This window comes from Megascapheus bottae, chromosome 31 (genome assembly GCF_031878675.1).
Source record: "Megascapheus bottae isolate mThoBot1 chromosome 31, mThoBot2.hap1, whole genome shotgun sequence".
NCBI lineage: Eukaryota > Metazoa > Chordata > Mammalia > Rodentia > Geomyidae > Megascapheus > Megascapheus bottae.
In genome coordinates this window covers 6,482,913-6,502,243 of record NC_143539.1, presented here as the reverse complement: position 1 = coordinate 6,502,243, position 19,331 = coordinate 6,482,913, and the positions used below count along the sequence as shown (strand labels likewise).

The window sequence follows — 19,331 nt, the reverse complement described above, 5'->3', positions numbered from 1 at the left end:
TTTCTCTCTTTGGTCTCTCATCTATTTACCTACCCATCATTCATCCATGCAGGTATTTATCTATTCTTCTGCCAGTACCGAGGCTTGAATTCAGTGCCTTGCACCTTTAATTACTTTTTTTTTTTGGTACAGGCTCATGACGTTACCACTTGATCTTCTACTTCATTTCTGGCTTTGTGTTGGTGCATTGGTGATAAGAGTCTCATAGACTTTCCTGCCCTGGCTGAATATGAAATATAATCCTCAGATCGCAGCCTCCTGAGTAGCTAGGATGACAGGCATGATCCACCCGTGCCTGGCCTTTTAAGGAAATTGGGCTATAATTTTCTCTCTTTATGATGTCTTTTCCAGGTCTTGGCTTTAAGGTCTCCTACTGGCTTCATGGAATGGCTTCAATATCATTTCTTCCCTTTCTATTTTATGTGGGGGGTAGTGGTGAATAATTTAAGTAACATTGGTTCTTTTCCATAGCATAGTTTTGTCTATAAATATCTGTTAGATTTCACATGTGAATCCATTGAGTCCTGAAGGGGTGATGTATGGCTTTGCCTCTCCAGATCGCTTGTGTTCCTAGATTGTGATTTGAACACTGGCTGGGGGCAGATTTCTCTGGTGCCTCCACTCAGATGAGAAAGAGCTGACAGCAGAAACTAAGTGAGCAATTCAACCATAAATCAGATTTATCTAAATGCAGTAGGAAATAGAGCTGTGGCTCAAGTGGTAGAGTGCCAGCCTTGAACAAAGCAGCTCACAGATGGTACTCAAGACCTTGAGTTCAAGCCCTACTAATGGAGACAGAGAGAGAGGGGGGGAGGGAGGGTGGGAGGGAGAGAGGGGGAGAGAGAAAGGGAGGGAGGGAGGGAGGGAGGAAGAGAGAGAGGGGGAGAGAGAGAGACAGAGAGAGACAGAGAGACAGAGAGAGACAGAGACAGAGAGAGAGCATGCACAGAGAGAGAGACAGAGAGAGGGAGAGAGAGAGACAGAGAGAGAGACAGAGAGACAGAGACAGAGTCAGAGAGAGAGAGAAACAGAGAGAACTTTGTGGTGGGAGGAAGCAGTACCTGGACAAATGTATTGCAGATCAAAGCTTCTCCCCCATGGATGGGCAGTGAGGAAGAGGAAGGGCCTGGAACCCTAGAAGGGCCTTTATAAAGGCACCCCACATGGCCTAAAATCTCCCACTAAACCCTGACTCTTAACGTTTCTACTTCGTCCACTTTACACCAGTTGGGGCCCAGGCGTTTATTTAACACAGGGACTTTGGAGGACATTCAGCGTCCAGACTTCACACTTGCCCAGGTCAGACCCCAGTGGCACCGACCTGTCCAGCTGCAGCAGCCTGCAGTCTTCAGCTAACACGATGTCAAGTATTTATGGAACAGCGTTCCTTTTGTTGGTCAGTCGTGGGGCTTGAACTCTGGGCTGGGTTGTTGTCGCTGAGCTTCCATCTCAAGGATAAAGCTCTATTGGTTGACCCACAGCGCCACTTCTGTTTTTCTTGTGGTTCATTGGAGATAAGAGTTTCATGGACTTTCCTGCCCAAGCTGGCTTTGATCTGCCATCCCTAGATCTCAGCCTCCTGATTAGCGAGGATTTACAGGCATGAGCAACCTGTGCCCAGTATGAAACATATTTTCTTTTCTATTCCTTCCTTCCTTCCTTCCTTCTTTCCTTTCTCCCCTCCTTCTCCCTTCTTCCCTCCCTCTTCTCTCCCTTCTTCCATTCCCTCCTTTATTTTTGTGCTAGAACTGGGGCCTTGAAATCTCATTTGGTTTTTTCATTCAAGACTGGTGGTCTTTATATAAAGATTTCTAAGTAACAAAAAGGACATGGCCTCCTTGATACGTGGATATTAGATCCAAACAGTACAAGAGTGATGACTCAATAATTGGGTACTCAAGGTTATTGACAAGGTCTTGAAGATATAAATATAACTACACAGACATAAAAATTAATGATGGAAGATATACTCTATAGGCAATGTTGTATAGATCAATATGTACCTATGACATACAAAGTCACTCCTTTATTTTTATTTTGCTCTAAAATTTATATGCCAGTGATTGCATACAGCGATTCCCTTCTTAAATACTTGTTTGTGAAACATGACAGTTGAAATATGATGTAAAATTTCAGCGTTAAATCATTAAATGAAAAAAAGTTCTTTGGGTTTGTCCTGTATCTCTCTGTCTTTCTGTGTGTCTGCCGCATTCATGTTCAATGCTAGTGCTCTACTGCTTGAGCCACAGAACCACTTCTGGTTTCGGAGTGGTTCATTGGAGATAAGTCTCATGGGGGACGTTTCTAGCTGGGCTGGCATTGAACCTTGATCTTCAGCTCTCAGCCTTGTGAGTAGCTTGGATTGCAGGTGTGAGCCACCGGCACCTGGCTATGTCTTATATAATAATTGCAAAACACAAGATAGATGGACCTCTTGTTTTCTGCCCATATCTACAGTAATCTTCCCTGTGCTGAACTAAATGAATAAATGTGCTTATGGAAGCTCAGAGTTCAGAAGCCAGTGCTCTCTGGACTCTCTGCTACTCTTCTTTCCTTTTCTCCTTCTTTTCCTCATTTCTTTGGCTCTGGTATCCTGTCATACTGCTCCTGGTTGTGGTTAACTACAAGCCCCAGCTCCACTTCCAGTTGTTCATGGGAGGTAAGAGTCACATGGATTTTCCTTCCCAGGCTGGCTTTGAACTGAGATCCTCAAATCTCAGCCTCCTGAGTAGCTGGGATTATAGGCATGTGCCACGGTGCTTGGCATGGCCTGGGGTTTCCAAGTTTGAGAAGCCAAGTCTCTGAAAATGGAAGGTGAAGCTCCTGCTCTTATGCCCTGCCCACTGGTACAGATTTTCCCCCAGGATGGAAGTGACTCACTGCTTTCCAGAAATCTGTGTGATTTGGTATGCTAGGACTCTACAGTGCCTGTGAGGGTTCAGATCGCTTTAGGCCAATCACAGCCCATTCGGATTAAAGGGATGACTCCAGAACATATGAGATCTGGCCAGTGGGAAGGGATGGACTTCAGTCACTTGGTGCTGCTGGAAGAAGATTCAGGAGCCAGGGAGCCAGTGTCATCCTAATCACTCAGGAGACTGAGATTGGTGGATCTCAGTTAGCCAGGCAGGAAAGACTTTTGAGACTTTTATCTCCAATGAACCACTAAGAAGTTGGAAGTAGAATGGTGGTTCAAATGGTAAGTTCAGAGGAGGGACTGGAAGTTATGTAAGGTGATATTGGGAGCCTTTTTCTATCCAATTCTCAGGACACACTAAATCCAAAGGTATTCTGATTACTAAGGGATGTAACCCGAGGGGTGTGGTGTTCATGGCTGAGTATAATTACTTCTTCCTGGTACCTCAGACCTTTTGGTGATCCTTTCCTTGGGATAATATGAGAACCTTAGCCTCTGCTAAGACACCCAAATGTTTTCCTCTTTGCTATGTGTGGGAGCTATTCAAGTCTCTAATTTCCTCCCTTTCCCCGCCTGAAAACTTTCTTGAAGATGAAATATCAACCCTCCTCTTTGTAGCTCAATTCCTTTCATATCATCCATCCATCCATCCATCCCTCCCTCCCTCCATCCATTCATCTATCTTTTCATACCTGTAAGATTTCCTGTGCCACTTACATCCATCTGCCTCTTCTTTCTTTAAGAATTGAACCTTCCTGTGCTGACATTTTGGCCTAGTGGTAGAGTGCTTGCCTACCACATACCTAGAAAAAGCTGAAAGTCATGCTGTGGCTCAAGTGGTAGAGCCCTAGCCTTGAGAAATCCCAAAGACAGTGCCCAGGCCCTAAGTTCAAGCCCCAGGACTAGCAAAAAAAAAAAAGAATTGAACTTCTGTCTCCTGAAACTGGGCCCAGGTGCTCACACCTGTTATCCTAGCTACTCTGAGAATCACATTTCAAAGCCAGCTCAAGCAGGAAAGTCCCATGAATCGAACCTACCATAAACCACTAACCACCTCCCTAAACAAACAAACAGAACTGGAGCTGTGGCTTAAGTGGTAGAACACTAGTTTTAGCTATAAAAGCTCAGGGACATTGCCCAAGCCATGAGTTCCAGTCCCAGGACGGGCACCAAAATAACAACAACCAAAAAAAAAAAAAGAAGAAAGAAAAAAAGAACCCACCAGAATTGAACTCTCAGATCTCAACTATGCTCAAGTCAATTCAATGGAAAGACTACATTTCCCAGCATCCTTTGCAGCTAGGCCCACCTTTGGATTCTGCATGATGGTCCTCTTGGGTGGAATGCTGTCCTCCATTGGGCAGACTGGGACATCCCAGGAAATGGTGGCACTGGTGAAATCATTGGAGGTGGGTTTGATCGCTGCCACTCAAATAGCACATTGGAGTAACAACTTCTTCTTCTTCTTCTTCTTCTTCTTCTTCTTCTTCTTCTTCTTCTTCTTCTTCTTCTTCTTCTTCTTCTTCTTCTTCTTCTTCTTCTTCTTCTTGGTTCAGACCCCATCTTGTTGATCTGTTGAGGAATTGCCAGTGCAGTTTGTTCAAGGAACTTTTTGTTGAAAAATATGATCCTACAATAGAAGATTCTTATAGAAAGCAAGTTGAAGTAGATGCACAGCCGTGTATGCTTGAAATTTTGGATACTGGAGGAATGGAACAATTTGCAGCAATGAGGGATTTGTACATGAAAAATGGACAAGGCTTTGCTTTAATTTATTCCATCACGGCACAGTCCATATTTAATGACTTACAAGATCTAAGAGAGCAGATTCTTCGAGTTAAAGACACTGATGATGTTCCAATGATCCCGGCTGGTAATAAGTGTGACTTGGAAGATGAAAGAGTTGTAGGAAGGGAACAAGGTCAAAATCTAGCAAGACAATGGAACGACTGTGCATTCTTAGACTCTTCTGCAAAATCAAAAATAAATGAGATTTTTTTTTAATGACCTAGTGCGGCCAATTAACAGAAAAATTCCAGTACCTGGGAAGGCTCCCCAAAAGTCTTCATGTCAGCTGCTTTAATATAATAAATGCATTGTAGCTCTGAGCCAGGTCTGAAGAACTGTTGCCCAATTCAACCGTGTCAGAATTCCAACTTAAGTTAAACCTACCGACATCTTAAATGGCCTTTCCTGGGGTGGTACCTTTAAGAGGCGGGTGAAAGCTACTTTATCACATTCTAATCACTTTCCAGTATCACGAGAGAGATTTTTACTTATATAATAGTCCTACAGTATACAGCTGGTAAAACTAGAGGCTACATCCAGTATCACTGCTAAGAGACATTCTTCATCCACCAATGTTGGACATGTATGAAAATGGTGTACTGTAGACTTTAACATATCCCCATTCTTTGTATTGGAGAGTACAATAATGTAAATCCTAAAAGCACCACTCTTTTAGCATAATAAAAAAGTCCAAAGAGCTCCTAAATAGACTACTCCAGATAACTTCGCTTCTTTGATACTTGTAGCTTATTGTAATTTAAAAAAATTGAAGGTCATTATCATTGTACAAAATAAGTGCTTTGATTAACACAGCTATATAGTTTTTTTAATTTTTCAAAAACCTGTGGAGACAGTGATTTTGTCTTTAAAATTCAATAGTCTTTTCAGTATAATGTCTTAGATTAAAGACATTGCCTTTAATATCTGTTGGGAAGGAAATGTCCAGACCTTTCGAATCTTATGACCTGTTCTTTCTTTTTTGTTTACATAAGGGAAATGTTTATAGTTGTGTGTACAGTGGGGGTCTACAACAAGAAGTATATATTTTCCAACAATTTTTTAATGATTTAACAATTTTTGTAAATCATTTTCAGGCTTCTCACTGTGAAACCCTCGCTTGCTCATGCATAAGTGTATTTGCAATACCAAATATACAAATTTAGTATTTTTGCCTGTTAGTGATTGTTTCCCATGTGTAACATTTTGGTTGAGATGTTAAATGATGGATGAGTATTGTGGATGTGAATGTGGGAAATAATTTTAATCATGTATAATTGGTCACAAGGCCTAATTTGCAGTAACTCTTGCTGTTTTATTTAACAATGCCTTGTTGCTTTGTATGCATTAACATGTGGGTGTAAAGATTGTGTATCTATCCAACAGGGAGCCACATTATTTAAATTGACCAACTACTTTGAGGTGGCCAAATGTAAAGTAAAAAGCCTTAATTAAAATGGTGCAATTTTGTATAACTTAGCATCAGTAGTTCAATAAATTTGGATTGCCATGCAAGGGCTTGCATTATTAAAAAAACCAACAAAACACCGGTTTCTGCATGTGGTGGTATACACTTATATTCCCAGCACTTGGCAGGTTGAGGAAAGAAGGTTGTAAATTCAAGATCAACAAAGGGGAACACTACTACAGTTCTGGTGGGAGTATAAACTTGTCCAGCCTCTCTGGTAAGCAGTGTGGAGGTACTTCAAAAAGATTTAAACATGGGGGCTAGGAGTGTGGCGTAGTGGTAGAATGCTTGCCTAGCAAGCATGGAGCCCTGGGTTTGATTCCTGGGAACTGCATACACAGAAAAGGCTGGAAGTGGTGCTGTGGCTCTAATGGCAGAACACTAGCCTTATGCAAAAAGTGTCCAACGACAGTGCCCAGGCCCTGAGTTCAAGCCCCAGGATTGGCCCAAAAAATGACTAAACACAGATCTCCCCTAGGACCCAGTAATACCACTCCTGGGCATTTATCCAAATGACAAGGTCATGGCCACACTAAAGCTACCAGCACAACCATGAAAATTGCCGTATTATTTGCCATAGCTAAGATATGGAACCAATCCAGATGCCCCTCAGTAGATGAATGGATCTAGAAGATGTGGCATTCTGTGGAATACCACAGTGGAATTCTATGCCACTTTTGATAAGAATGACATCACCCTGTTTGTAAGGAGATGGAAAGACTTGAACAAATGATATTAAGCAAAGCAATCCAGGCTCAAATGGCTTCCCTCATTTGTAAGATCTAGACTAAGTCTATGATATTCTTAACAGGGGATCTCAATAACCCAATTGCTAAGTGCATAGGACCACATATAATGAAGTGCATCTATGTGAACTCCAAGAATTGGAGAAAAGAGGTTCTTATTATGTCCTGTGCGTAGTTCTTTTCTCTTAGCCTTCTGTGCCTTGGATATAAGTTTAAGGGAATCACAGAAACAGCAGGACAAAGATGCAATATTGATATTCACTTGACTCTATGTTGGATATGAATCTTACAACTTCAGGGGATGGGAAGTAGGGAGGGATAAGCAGGAGAAATGGGATGGGGCAACAGTGTTTAAAAGAAATGTACAAGCTGGGCATGGTGGCTCACACCTGTAATCCTAGCTACTCAGAAGACTGAGATCCTCAGATCACGGTTCAAAGCCATCCTGGGCACTAAAGAACGTAAGACTCTTATCTCCAATTAACCATCAGAAAACCAGAAGTGGTGCTGTGGCTCAAGGTTTAGGGTGGTAGTCTTGAGCTGAAGAGCTCAGGGACAGTATCCAGGCCCAGAGTTCAAGCCCCATGACTGACAAAAACTAAAAACCAAAAACCAGAAACAAAACAAAACAAAAATGCAAATGTACTCATTACCTTATTTATTGAATTTCAGGCCCCCCCCACTCATCTTTTCAGTAAAGATAAAAATTAAAAAAAACCCAACAAATTCAAGGCCAAGCCTGGGATACATAACAATTCAAAGAAAGCTTTTCTCCAATAAACAAGCAAAAAAAATTGGAAGTGGCACTGTGGCTCAAGTGATAGAGCTAATCTTGAGTGAAATAGCCCAGGGTCAGCTTTTAGGTCCTGAGTTCAAGTTCCAGAACTGTCACACACAAAACTCCACAAGTACTGGTAACTGCATAATCTAAACGTTCTTAATGTTGCTGATTTATACACTTGAAAGCCATTTTGATGACAAATATTGCATGAGGTATATTTTGTCCTAGTTAACAACAACAACAAAATAAAAATAGAAGTGTTTCAAAGGCTCATGGTATTCTTAATATGTGGATATTAGATCCAAACAGTACAAGAGCAATGACTCAATATTTGGGTACCCAATGTTATGGACATGGTCTTGGAGATATAAACATAACTACATAGATGTAAAAATCTATGATGGGCTATATACTCTATAGACATAATGTTTTATTACATAGATTAATATATATCTATGACATACAAATCCACAGGTTAATTTTAATTATGTTCTAAAACCTAAGTGCCAGTGATTGTATATAGAGATTCCCTTCTTGAATACTTGTTTGTTAAACATGAACTTTGAAATAGGATGTAAAAATCAATGTTAATAAATTCTTTAATAAAAAATAGAAATGTTCCATAATTGTGTGTACATTATAAGAGTCTATACACAGGAAATTCTAAAACAGGTAAAAAAAATAATCTGTCAGGGCAGGAGCATGGCCTTGTGGTGGAGTGCTTGCCTAGCATGCACAAAGCCCTGGATTTGAGTCCTTGGTACCACATATACAGAAAAAGCCAGAAATGGCGTTGTGGCTCAAGTGGAAGAATGCTAGCCTTGAGAAAGATCAAGGACAATGCCTAGGCCCTGAGTTCAAGCCCCAGAACTGGCAAAAAAACATTCTCTCATGGAAATATTAATGTTAAAATATGTTCCCTTTTCCAGGAGCTGAGGGCTCATGCCTCTAATCTTAGCTACTGAGGAGACTGAGATCTGAGAATTGAGGTTCAAAGCCAGCACCAGGGCAAGAAAGACCAGGGTCTCTTATCATCAATTAATCACCATAAAGCTAGAAATGGAGCAGTGGCCCAAGTGATAGAGGGCCAGCCTTGAACAAATAAAGCCAAACAAGAATTCCAGGCCCTAAATTCAAGCCTTAGTATCAGCACAAGGAAAAGAAAGAAATGTAATAAAAGCATTTACGAACCAGGTGCTAATGGCTCATGTCTGTCAAACTAGCTACTCAGGAGGCTGAGATCTGAGGATCATGGTTCCAAGCCAGCCTGGGTAGGAAAGTCTGTGAGACTCTTATCTCCAATGAACCACCAGAAAACCAGAAGTGGAGCTGTGGTTCAAAGTAGTGGAGTGCGAGTCTTGAGCAAAAGAGCTCAGGGACAGCACCAGGCTCTGAGTTCAAACCCCACAACAGATAAACAAGTAATAATATAGTAGATCTACTGGGCTGGGAGTTTGGCCTAGTGGTAAAGTGCTTGCCTAGCATGCATGAAGACCTGGGTTCGATTCCTCGGTACCACATACATAGAAAAAAGCCAGAAGTGGTTCTGAGGCTCAAGTGGCAGAGCTCTAGCCTTGAAAAGAATCCAAGGACAGTGCTCAGGCCCTGAGCCTAAGCCCAGGACTGGCAAAAAAATATATATATCTACTATATATTATATTGTAAATTATTATATGTAGTAAATATATTATATAACTACACTGTTTCTATATATTATACTATATATACATATACATATATGTGTGCATATACACACATATATGTATATCATGTTCTTATAGAGTTTTCATTGTCTTTTTTTTCCCTCCCTAATGTTATGGGGTCAAATCCAGGACTTTGCATGTCAGAGTTAGTGCTCTATCACTGAGCTAAATTGTCAGCCCTTCAATTTGTATGTGTGTGTGTGTGTGTGTGTGTGTGTGTGTGTGTGTGTGCACATGTGATTACCCTTTTCCTAGGGCTTGAACTCAGAGCCTGGGTGGTGTCTCTTAGTTTTTTTTCCACCCAAGGCTACCACTGGAGTCACTTTTGGCTTTTGAATGGTTCATTGGAGAGCAGAGACTCACAGACATTCTTGCCTAGGCTGGCTTTGAACCACAGTCCTCAGATCTCAGCCTCCTGAGTTGCTAAGATGACAGATGTGAGTACTGGGGCCTGGTGGATATTTGTTTGTTGTCTTGCAGAAGAAATTTCCTTTGTGATTCCTTCCTCTCTCTCTCTCTCTCTCTCTCTCTCTCTCTCTCTCTCTCTCTCTCTCTCTCTCTCTCTCTCTCTCTCTCTCTTTCTTTTCTCTTTCTCTCTTTTCTCTCTCTCTTTCTTTTTCTCTCTCTCTATCTCTCTCTCTCTCTCTCTCCTCCCTCCCTCCCTCCCTCCCTCCCTCCCTCCCTCCCCCCCCCCCTCTCTCTCTCTCTCTCTCTCTCTCTCTCTCTCTCTCTCTCTCTCTCTCTCTCTTTGTGTTCATGTGGTGCTGAGGAATCAAAACCAGGGCTTCATACATGCTAGGCAAGCACTCTACCACTAAGCCACGTTTCCAGCCTCCCTTCATGATTTTTTTTTATGGGCTTTCCTTGGAGGGGCAAGAAAAATAACAGATTAATTCTTGCACAATATATAAAATAGAAGCCTCAAACAAACAAAAAAGTAGGTTTGTTCCAGGGCTTGTGTGTGAAGATTTGCTAAGCTGGAAGACACATGCAATGTCAATGTTGACTCTGGGTACAAGTGTTTTGAAATTGTGTGTGTTTCTGTGAGGCTCACTGGAGGCTGATCAGCATATTTTTTTTTATTTCTTGTATTCCTGGCACATTTCATGCTCGTTAGCCAGGCTGCCTGATGTTATTGCCAAATAGCTCTGGTGAACATCCCATATTTATCAAAGCTTTGGCAATGCTTTGCCTGATGTTAAGCAAAAGTTTTGTAGGGTGGAGATGGACAAAGGGATTCAACTCTTTCCTGGAGTGTTGGGCCAGGAGCTAAGCAAGTAACTGTAAAATCCCTGCTATAAGTACCTACTTTCATGCTTATTTCTTTTTCTTTTCTGTATGGTAAGATGTTGAGGCTCAGGGAAATTGGACTTTGTGCATGTGTGTATGTGTGTGTGTGTGTGTGTGTGTGTGTGTGTGTGTGTATGTGTGTGTGTTTGCCAGTATTGGGTCTTGAACTCAGGGCCTGAGCTCTGTCTTTGAGCTTTCTCACTCAAGGTTGGCACTCAAGTAGTAACTTGAGCCACAGCTCTACTTCTGCCTGGTTCTCTTATTCAGGAGATTATTCTTTTTCACTTTGGCGTCCTGTCAAAATTAAGAATTTCAATCTGGGCACTGGTGGCTCACACCTGTCATAGCAGCTACTGAGGAGACTAGGATCTGAGGATCATGGTTCAAAACCAGCTTGGGCAGTAACATCCCTGTGAGACTTTTTTGTTGTTGTTGTCGGTCATGAGTCTTGAACCCTGGGCTCGGGCACTCTTTCTGAGCTCTTCAGCTCAAGGCTAGCACTCTACCACTTGAACCACAGCACCACTTCCAATTTTTTGGTGGTTAATTGGAGATAAGAGTTTCATGGACTTTAGTGCCTGGGCTGGCTTTGAACCTTGATCCTCAGATCCAGCCTCCTGAGTAGCTAGGATTGTAGGTGTGAGTCACAATGCCTAGCTCCCTGTGGGACTTTTATCTTCAATTAACCAGCAAAAAATAACAAGTTGTCTGGAAGCATGACTCAAGTAGTAAAACACCATCCATGAGTAAAAATGTCAAGCAAGAGAACATGCAGGGACAGGAGTTTGGCCTAGTGGTAGAGCGCTTGCCTAGCATGCACAAAGACCCAGGTTTGATTCCTTGGTACCACAGACATAGAAAAAGTCCAAAGTGGTACTGTGGATCAAGTGGTAGAGAACTACCCTTGAGAAAGCCCAAGGACAGTGCCCAGGTACTGAGTTCAAGCTCCAGGACTGGCAAAAACAAAAGAACATACAAACACACACACACACACACACACACACATCTTTTAAAATAGCGCAGCTGCCCTGCTTGACAGGAAACTGAGTCTCAGAGTACATAGACACCTCCCAGTGAAGAAAACCTAGAGATTTGAACATGGTTTGTCTTGAGTCCTAAACTCAACCACTTACAAAGATATTCAACTATTTTCCAGACTACATGGCATTTTGAACCAGGAGTTGAGCTGTGATAAAACTGTGGAATTTGAAATAGGAAGAAAAGCCAGGCATTGGAAGTCTCCTAGCTAGTCAGGAGACTGAGATCTGAGGATTGCAATTCAAAGCCAGCCTCAGAAGGAAAGTTCTTGGTAGACCTTTATTTCCAGTGAACCACTAGAAAACTGGAAGTAGTGATTTGCCTATAGTTTTGAATAGAAGAGCTCAGAGGTAGCACCCAGACCCAGAGTTCAAGCTCCACAACTAACCTCCCCGCCCCCAAAAATGAAGAAAAAAAACCAAAACAAACAAGAAAGAAAGAAAGAAAGAAAGAAAGAAAGAAGAAAGCAGGAGGTCTCTCTCCCAAATTTTCCCCAGGGTGAATTCAATACATTAATACTCACAGCAGGGAGATTATGAGTTACATAAAATCCCTGTCAAGGAATCTGTGGCTCTGATGGCATTACACCTGGTAAACTTGAGTTTCAGGATGTTCAAATTTCAGCTTAAGCTCCTAGGAACTATTTAGAAGTGAAGCCAATGAGTGAACCTCTCAAGTGTGGCACAATGGAGCTAGGAGGAGCCTTGACTGTGTTTCTGGTGTTCAGTTTGTCTTGTCTGCTCACCCTCATGGCCTGGAAACGAATCAGCAAGGGAGGAAAGCTGCCACCAGGCCCCACGCCAATCCCTTTCTTGGGAAATGTGTTGCAGGTCCGAATCGATGCCTTTTATCAGTCTTTTATGAAGGTGAGTGCATGGGCCCCTTCCCACAGGAGAGGATGCCACGAGTCCCACAGTGAAAACACATGCCTGGAGACATTCTTGGTTGGCCATCTTAGATTGTGGGGAAAAAAATCCCAGAAGGAGAAACTGCTTGGAAACCCACATTTCTTGTGCATGGGTGTACATCCCTACCTAATGTCAGAATTTGGGAAGCCAAGGGCTCTTATTTTACAAGTTAAAGAGCCAGTATCTTAAGATTCTAGAATGTTAGCCTGGGTGCCAGTTATTTGTGACTTTAATTCTAGCTACTCAGGAAGCGAAGATCTGAGGATCCTTGTTCAAAGCCAGCCTGTCTGGGCAGGAAAGTCTGTGAGACTCATCTCAAACTCACCAGCAAAAAAGAAGAAGAAGAAGAAGAAGAAGAAGAAGAAGAAGAAGAAGAAGAAGAAGAAGAAGAAGAAGAAGAAGAAGAAGAAGGAGAAGAGGAAGAAGAAGAAGAAGCAGCAGCAGCAGCCAGAAGTGGCTCCAAGTGGCAGAGTGCTAGCTAAGAGGCAGTGCTCAGGTCTTGAGTTCAAGTTTTAGTACTGACACATATAGGTGCACACATACACATGGTTAGAAAGTTAATATTTTAGAGAGACAAGCATGGATCTGACTTCAGCTAATTCATATCCATCACTTTACAGATAAGGAAACAAGAACATTGTGTGTGTGTGTGTGTGTGTGTGTGTGTGTGTGTGTGTGTGTGCGCGCGCGTGCAGGCCAATCTTTGGGCTTTAACTCAGGGCCTGGGCAGGCACTGACCCTGCTCGAGGCTGGCACTCCACCACTTGAACCACAGATCTACTTCTGGCTTTTTGGTGGTTCGTTGGGAATAAGAGTCTCCTAGACTTTCCGGCTCAGGCTGCCCTCGAATTGTGATCCTCAGATCTCAGCTAGGGTGACAGGCGTGAGCCACCAGCACCCAAGGACTCATCTTTGGCTATCTGGATGTGGCTTCCCACCCCCACTCCCTGCCCCAGGGTCACAGGAGCAGAGACTGTCCAGCAGTCCTTTCAGCCTTAGGATGAATCTTTATCTGTGATACATTCCCTGGAACCCCCTCCACCCTCTGTCAACTCTTTGACATGTCCCGGTGTCCTGCTCCAATCCATTGCCTCCTCCTTGCTTTCCTTCCCTCCCAGCTCCAGGGGAAATATGGCAATGTGTTCACTGTGTACCTGGGTCCAAGGCCAGTGGTTATTTTATGTGGACACGAAGCAGTGAGGGAGGCGCTGGTGGATCAAGCCGATGACTTCAGTGGCCGTGGAGAAATAGCAACGATAGAGCGGAATTTCCAAGGCTATGGTAAGTCACAGCCATGACCAACCACCACCCAAGGGAAAGGATCCCAACCACACCGGGACCAGATCATCCACTGCAGTCACTCAGTGAAACCAAAGAGGACCACATGGGTGAGATGTTCCTCTGCTTCTCAGCCTGTCAGATAACACTGACGAAGCCTAATATCCACTATATTAAAGATCAGTCATATAAGGAGACTGAAATCTGAGGATCGCTGTTCAAAGATAGCCTGGGATATGAGTCACTGTGAGACTCCGTCTGTCTGTCTGTCTTTCTGTAGGTTGTTGAACTCTGGGCCTGTGCATTGTCCCTGAGCTTCTTTGTACTCAAGGCTAGACCACAGGGTGTGGCTGGGGGGGGGGGTGTGTGCAGAGGAAAGTTGACCTGACATCTCGGCAGGTTTGGCTATGGCCAATGGAGAGCGATGGAAGGTCCTTCGCCGCTTTTCCCTGACTGTCCTGCGAAACTTTGGGATGGGAAAGCGGAGCATTGAGGAACGGATTCAGGAAGAGGCCGGGTATCTACTAGAAGAATTACGGAAGACGGAAGGTATGGGGGTGGGAGGGTTTTAGGTGATGGGGTGTCGGGGGAGGGGGAGTTCAATCATAAGAAGATGGGCCTTGCTGGCAGAAATCTCTGAAAGGAGAGAAGATGGAAACCTTCCAGGATTTACAGAGATTACCAGCTGGGTTCCATGTTGAAAAATTAGCATGTGCCAGGCACCAGGAGCTCGTGCCAATCATCCTAGCTACTGAAGAGGCTGAGATCTTGAGGATATCAGTTCAAAGCCATCCGAGGCAGGAAAGTCCATGAGACTCTTTATCACTCATTAATCACAAATGGAGCTGTGGCTCGAGTGATAGAGCCCCAGACATCAGGATGAGTTCCAGCCCCCAAACCCACCCCAAAATAAATCAAATCAAAGGAGACCCCCTAGGGACTGGTTATCCAGAACCTCTCCTGCATGGACTGCTGATATCTGTGTTCTGCAGTGTGTTTGTGATGAGGTGTGTCATTGCCTCTGGCCTGGCCTTGCACTCCCAGTTCTCCTCAGCCTCCCCAGTGCTGGCACTGCACCCACACACCACGACACCCGGCCTCAGTGTGCTTCCTGCACACCAGCCACAGAGCGAGCCTCCTGCTGTATCCATGATCTCTCCTCATCACCTCCACCATGGATGATTTCTGCTTGTCTCCTCCCTTCCCCTCCCAGGCACCCCGATCGACCCCACCTTCTTCCTCAGCCGCACGGTCTCCAATGTCATCAGTTCCGTGGTCTTTGGAAAACGCTTTGAGTACAAAGACCAGCAGTTCCTGCACCTTCTGGAGATGATTAATGAGACTTTCATCGAGATGAGTGTGACCTGGGCCCAGGTGACCACAGGGAGTGACTTTCCCTGCCCCACCACCCCGACCAGGTCCCAAACCCAGGTGTCATCCTATCTACTCAGGAGGCTGAGATTTGAGGATCTCGGTTCAAACCCGGCCCAGGCACAAAAGACTATGAGATTCTTATGTGCAACAAATCACCAGAAAACCACACCTTGAGCTGTGGCTCAAAGTGGTAGAGCACTGGCCTTGAGCACAGAAAGGCTCAGGGACAGCACCCAGGCCCTGAGTTCAAGTCCCAAGACCAATACGACTATCTAACTAACTAAAGGTCACCCCAAATCCTCAAGCCCAACTGTCTCCTGACTCCAGATTCAGGCCACCTGGTTGGTTCCCTGGAGCTCGTCCCTGTGGCTGACACATCTCTGTCGCTTGAGTCCACAGCTGTATGACATGTACTCAGGAGTCCTGCAGTATTTGCCCGGAAGACACAATCACATCTATGCTTTGATAGAAGACCTTAAGGCTTTCATTGCGTCCAGAGTGAAGGTCAATGAAGCCACCCTCGACCCCCAAAACCCTCGAGATTTCATTGACTGCTTCCTTATCAAGATGCACCAGGTACCTGCTTCCTCCACCCCAGTGCTGCTCTCTCCTCAAAGTCCTGTCCACGTCACGAAATCCTCACGTGCACGTGGTGGAAGGAAAGGCGAAGCATTTAGTATAGTTTGTGTGCGTGTGTGCATGTCTGTGTGCTTACTGGGGGCTTGAACTCAAGCCCTGGGCGGCTGTGTGCTCTACCACGGTAGCCACAGCTCCACTGCTGGCTTTTGTTTGGGTGGCTCATTGGAGAAGAGTCTCATGGATTTTCCTGCCTTGAACCTCGATCCTCAGATCTCAGCCTCCTGAGTAGCTAGGATGAAAGCTGTGAGCTCCCAGCACCCAGCTAGGAATTTCCATCTTTATGATACAAAATGTTCATGGTAGAGCACTAGCATTGAGCACTGAGAGGCTCAGCGATAGAGCCCAGGCCCTGAGTTCAAGTCCCAGGATAGACATATAAACATACACAGAGGGGTGGGGACCCCAGCAACGCAGAGACCCAGACGGTAACCCTATTCACGATCTCCTTCTCTCTCAGGATAAAAAGGATCCACACTCAGAATTCCACCTCAAGAATCTAGTGCTCACCACCCTCAATCTCTTCTTCGCCGGCACAGAAACAGTGAGCTCGACCCTGCGCTATGGACTTCTGCTCTTAATGAAATATCCTCAGGTAGAAGGTGCGCTGAGCTGGCCCTCACTCTCCTCTCACAGGTGGGAAGGAGGCAAGACAGCATCTTGAGAGGACAAAAGAGGCCAGGCACTGGTGGCTCACACCTGCCATCCTAGTGACTCAGGAGGCTGGGATCTGAGGCTCAGGGTTCAAAGCCAGCCCAGGCAGGAAAGGCCGTGAGACTCTTCTCTCCAGTGAACCAGCAGAACAGCTAGACGTGGAGCTGTGACTCAAGTGGTAGAGCTCTAGCCTTGAGAAAGTCCAAGGACAGTGCTCAGGCCCTGAGTTCAAGCCCAGGACTGGCAAAAAAAAGAGTCTGGAAGACTTTCCTGCCCAAGCTGGCTTCCAACTTCCAGTCTCATATCTCAGCTTCCTGAGGAGATGGAATAACAGACATGAACTACCAGCAGTGCCTGGTATTCCTCCCTCTGCCTCCTCCCCCCTCCTCCTCCTCCCCCTCCTCCTCCTCTTTTTCCCCCCATTCCTGGGACTTGTACTCAGGGTCTGGACACTGTCCCTGAGTTTCTTTCGCTCAAGGCTAGTGCTCTACCATTTGTGCTGCAGCTCCACTTCTGGCCTTTTCTGTGCTTGGGAATGGAACCCAAGGCTTCACGCATGCTAGGCAAGCATTCTACCACCAAGTCTCAATCCTAGCTCTTTCCTGCCTTCGTTTGTGAAATCTCTTCCTGGATTCCTCAGCCAAGGTCCAGGAAGAGATTGACCAGGTGATTGGACCCCACCGGACTCCCACGGTGGACGACCGGATCAAAATGCCCTACACGGATGCGGTGATCCACGAGGTCCAGAGATTGACGGACATTGTGCCTCTGGGCGTTCCCCATACCGTCGTCAGGGACACTCATTTCCGAGGCTACTTTCTGCCCAAGGTGGGACTGTTCCTCACGGTCCCCTCTTCGCCTCCTCTGCACTCCCCTCGGTTGTGTATGCCCCTTCTCAGACATGGACTTTTTCTTAATCGCCCCCATCTTGTCCCCAGGGCACAGATGTCTACCCGTTACTTGGCTCTGTCCTGAGAGACCCCAAATACTTCCAATACCCAAATGACTTTTATCCTCAGCACTTCCTGGACGGACAGGGACGCTTCAAGAAGAACGATGCCTTTGTGGCCTTCTCTTCTGGTAAGTTCTCATGGTCTTGGAAACTCATCTCCCTTCCCCCAGTCAGGGCTAGAGCCATCTCTTCAAGTCCAGGTCAGAATGGGACACAGAGGGTTGTGTCACAGAGTCATTACATGAAGAATTGGAGGCACTGAGCCCACGATGAGGGGCAGGGAGGGGGAGGGGGAGGAGGAAATGGTAGCTCTGGGCATAGTGGTGCAGGCCTGTAATCCCAGCATGTGAGCGGCTGGGGCAGGAAGATGGAGAGTTCCACTTTAGAACCACTGGACCACTGGACCAGGAGTCAGCAGATTGCCTTCCATTATGAAATAAACTGAAGCTGGGCATTGGTGGCGGACGCCTATTATCCAGGCTACTCAGGAGGCTGAGATCTGGGGACCACAGTTCAAAGCCAGCCCAGGCAGAACAATCCCTGACACTCCTATCTCTAATGATCCACTGAAAAAGCCAGAAGTTTTAGAGTGCTAGTACTGCATCAGTCTCTTGACGCGGTAGAATATTATCCTTGTATGTGTGTGGGAAGCTCTGGGACAATGCCAGGTCCTGAGTTCAATCCCCAGGACTGGCACAAAAAGAGAAGAAAAGGGAAACTCCTAGACCTTGGCCAGCCCTCCCACTTCTTCTGTGCCCACAGGCAAGCGGATCTGCGTTGGGGAGGCCCTGGCTCGCATGGAGCTCTTCCTCTACTTCACCTCCATCCTTCAGAACTTCTCCTTGCGCTCACTCGTGCCACCTGGGGACATTGATGTCACCCACAGGATTTCAGGCTTTGGCAACATCCCCCCAGTTTATAAGCTCTGCCTGGTGCCCCGCTGAGAACCCCCCGCTGGGCCAATAAAGAACCTTCCCATTGTACTGGGCCCATGGAACCAATACCATCTCCTCCTCCTCCTCCTCCTCCACCTCCTCCTCCTCCTCTTCCTCCTCCTCTTGCTCTTCTCTCTCTCCTCCTCCTCCTCTTCATCTCCTTCTTCTCCTTCCTCTCCTTCTTCTCCTTCTCCTTTTTCTTCTTCTTCTCCTCCTCCTTCTTCTTCTTCTCCTTCTCCTTTTTCTCACTATCATACTAAGTTGAGCACTCTTTCTTCTGTCCTGGGGCTCAGGTCAGGAATCGTCATCTGCAAACACATAGTTGGATGCTTTAGTCAGGAGGAGAAAAAAAAAAGAAAAGAAATCTATTCTTTGTCCAAGATTTTGGCAATAACTTGTAAGACACACAAGCTATATCCTTCATGCCTAAAGTCTGCATAGGTCAAACTCTAGTACTTTTGTTTTTCCATCTTTTATACTGACCCTTTATTTTCTGTTTGGTTTCTGGCACTGATGTGAACCCATTTCCCCTGCCTTTCCCTCCTCCTTCTCCCTCCTCCCTCAATAAAGTCAAGATCAAAGTCAACACTGTTAAATGTAAGCACGTGTATTGGGCACCGTGGGAATGCTTAGGTTAACTGTACTAACACCTTGAAATCGAGACAGGAAAACTAAGAGGACAAGGAAGGGAGGAATTAAAAAAAAATAAGATGTAGTGCCAAGCCTTCTGTATTATGCTGTTTCATACAGAGAGCTCTGGGCTCATAAGAAAACCTCAAAGAGAATTGTAAGTGGCCCATTATGGTCCTGGGCCTTCAAGAAAACCTAGGTTAAAATGTCACTAAAATTCCATTGTATGCATGTAC

At 45.1% G+C, this 19,331-nt stretch overlaps 1 protein-coding gene and 1 pseudogene across 1 annotated transcript; both read left to right on the top strand.

The window, feature by feature from the left end:
- Positions 1 to 4,242: 4,242 nt before the first annotated feature.
- Positions 4,243 to 5,042, top strand: LOC150043827 (ras-related protein Rap-1b pseudogene; annotated as a pseudogene).
- Positions 5,043 to 10,658: 5,616 nt separating this feature from the next.
- Positions 10,659 to 18,652, top strand: LOC150043826 (cytochrome P450 2G1-like). The gene is made up of 10 exons (XM_090322561.1): positions 10,659 to 10,741; positions 12,359 to 12,594; positions 13,755 to 13,917; positions 14,314 to 14,463; positions 15,128 to 15,288; positions 15,688 to 15,864; positions 16,385 to 16,526; positions 17,219 to 17,406; positions 17,517 to 17,658; positions 18,293 to 18,652. The coding sequence occupies exons 1-10, from the start codon at positions 10,714 to 10,716 to the stop codon at positions 18,472 to 18,474; spliced, it is 1,569 nt and encodes a 522-aa protein (XP_090178687.1). The 5' UTR covers positions 10,659 to 10,713; the 3' UTR covers positions 18,475 to 18,652.
- The last annotated feature ends 679 nt before the right edge of the window (positions 18,653 to 19,331 follow it).

Bases quoted from the DNA above. Each gene is read 5' to 3' on its own strand.
- LOC150043826 (XM_090322561.1), top strand. From the start codon at position 10,714: ATGCTTATTTCTTTTTCTTTTCTGTATG. The intron at 12,595-13,754 runs GTGAGTGCATGG...CTTCCCTCCCAG, and splicing joins TTTATCAGTCTTTTATGAAG to CTCCAGGGGAAATATGGCAA. The intron at 13,918-14,313 runs GTAAGTCACAGC...ACATCTCGGCAG, and splicing joins GCGGAATTTCCAAGGCTATG to GTTTGGCTATGGCCAATGGA.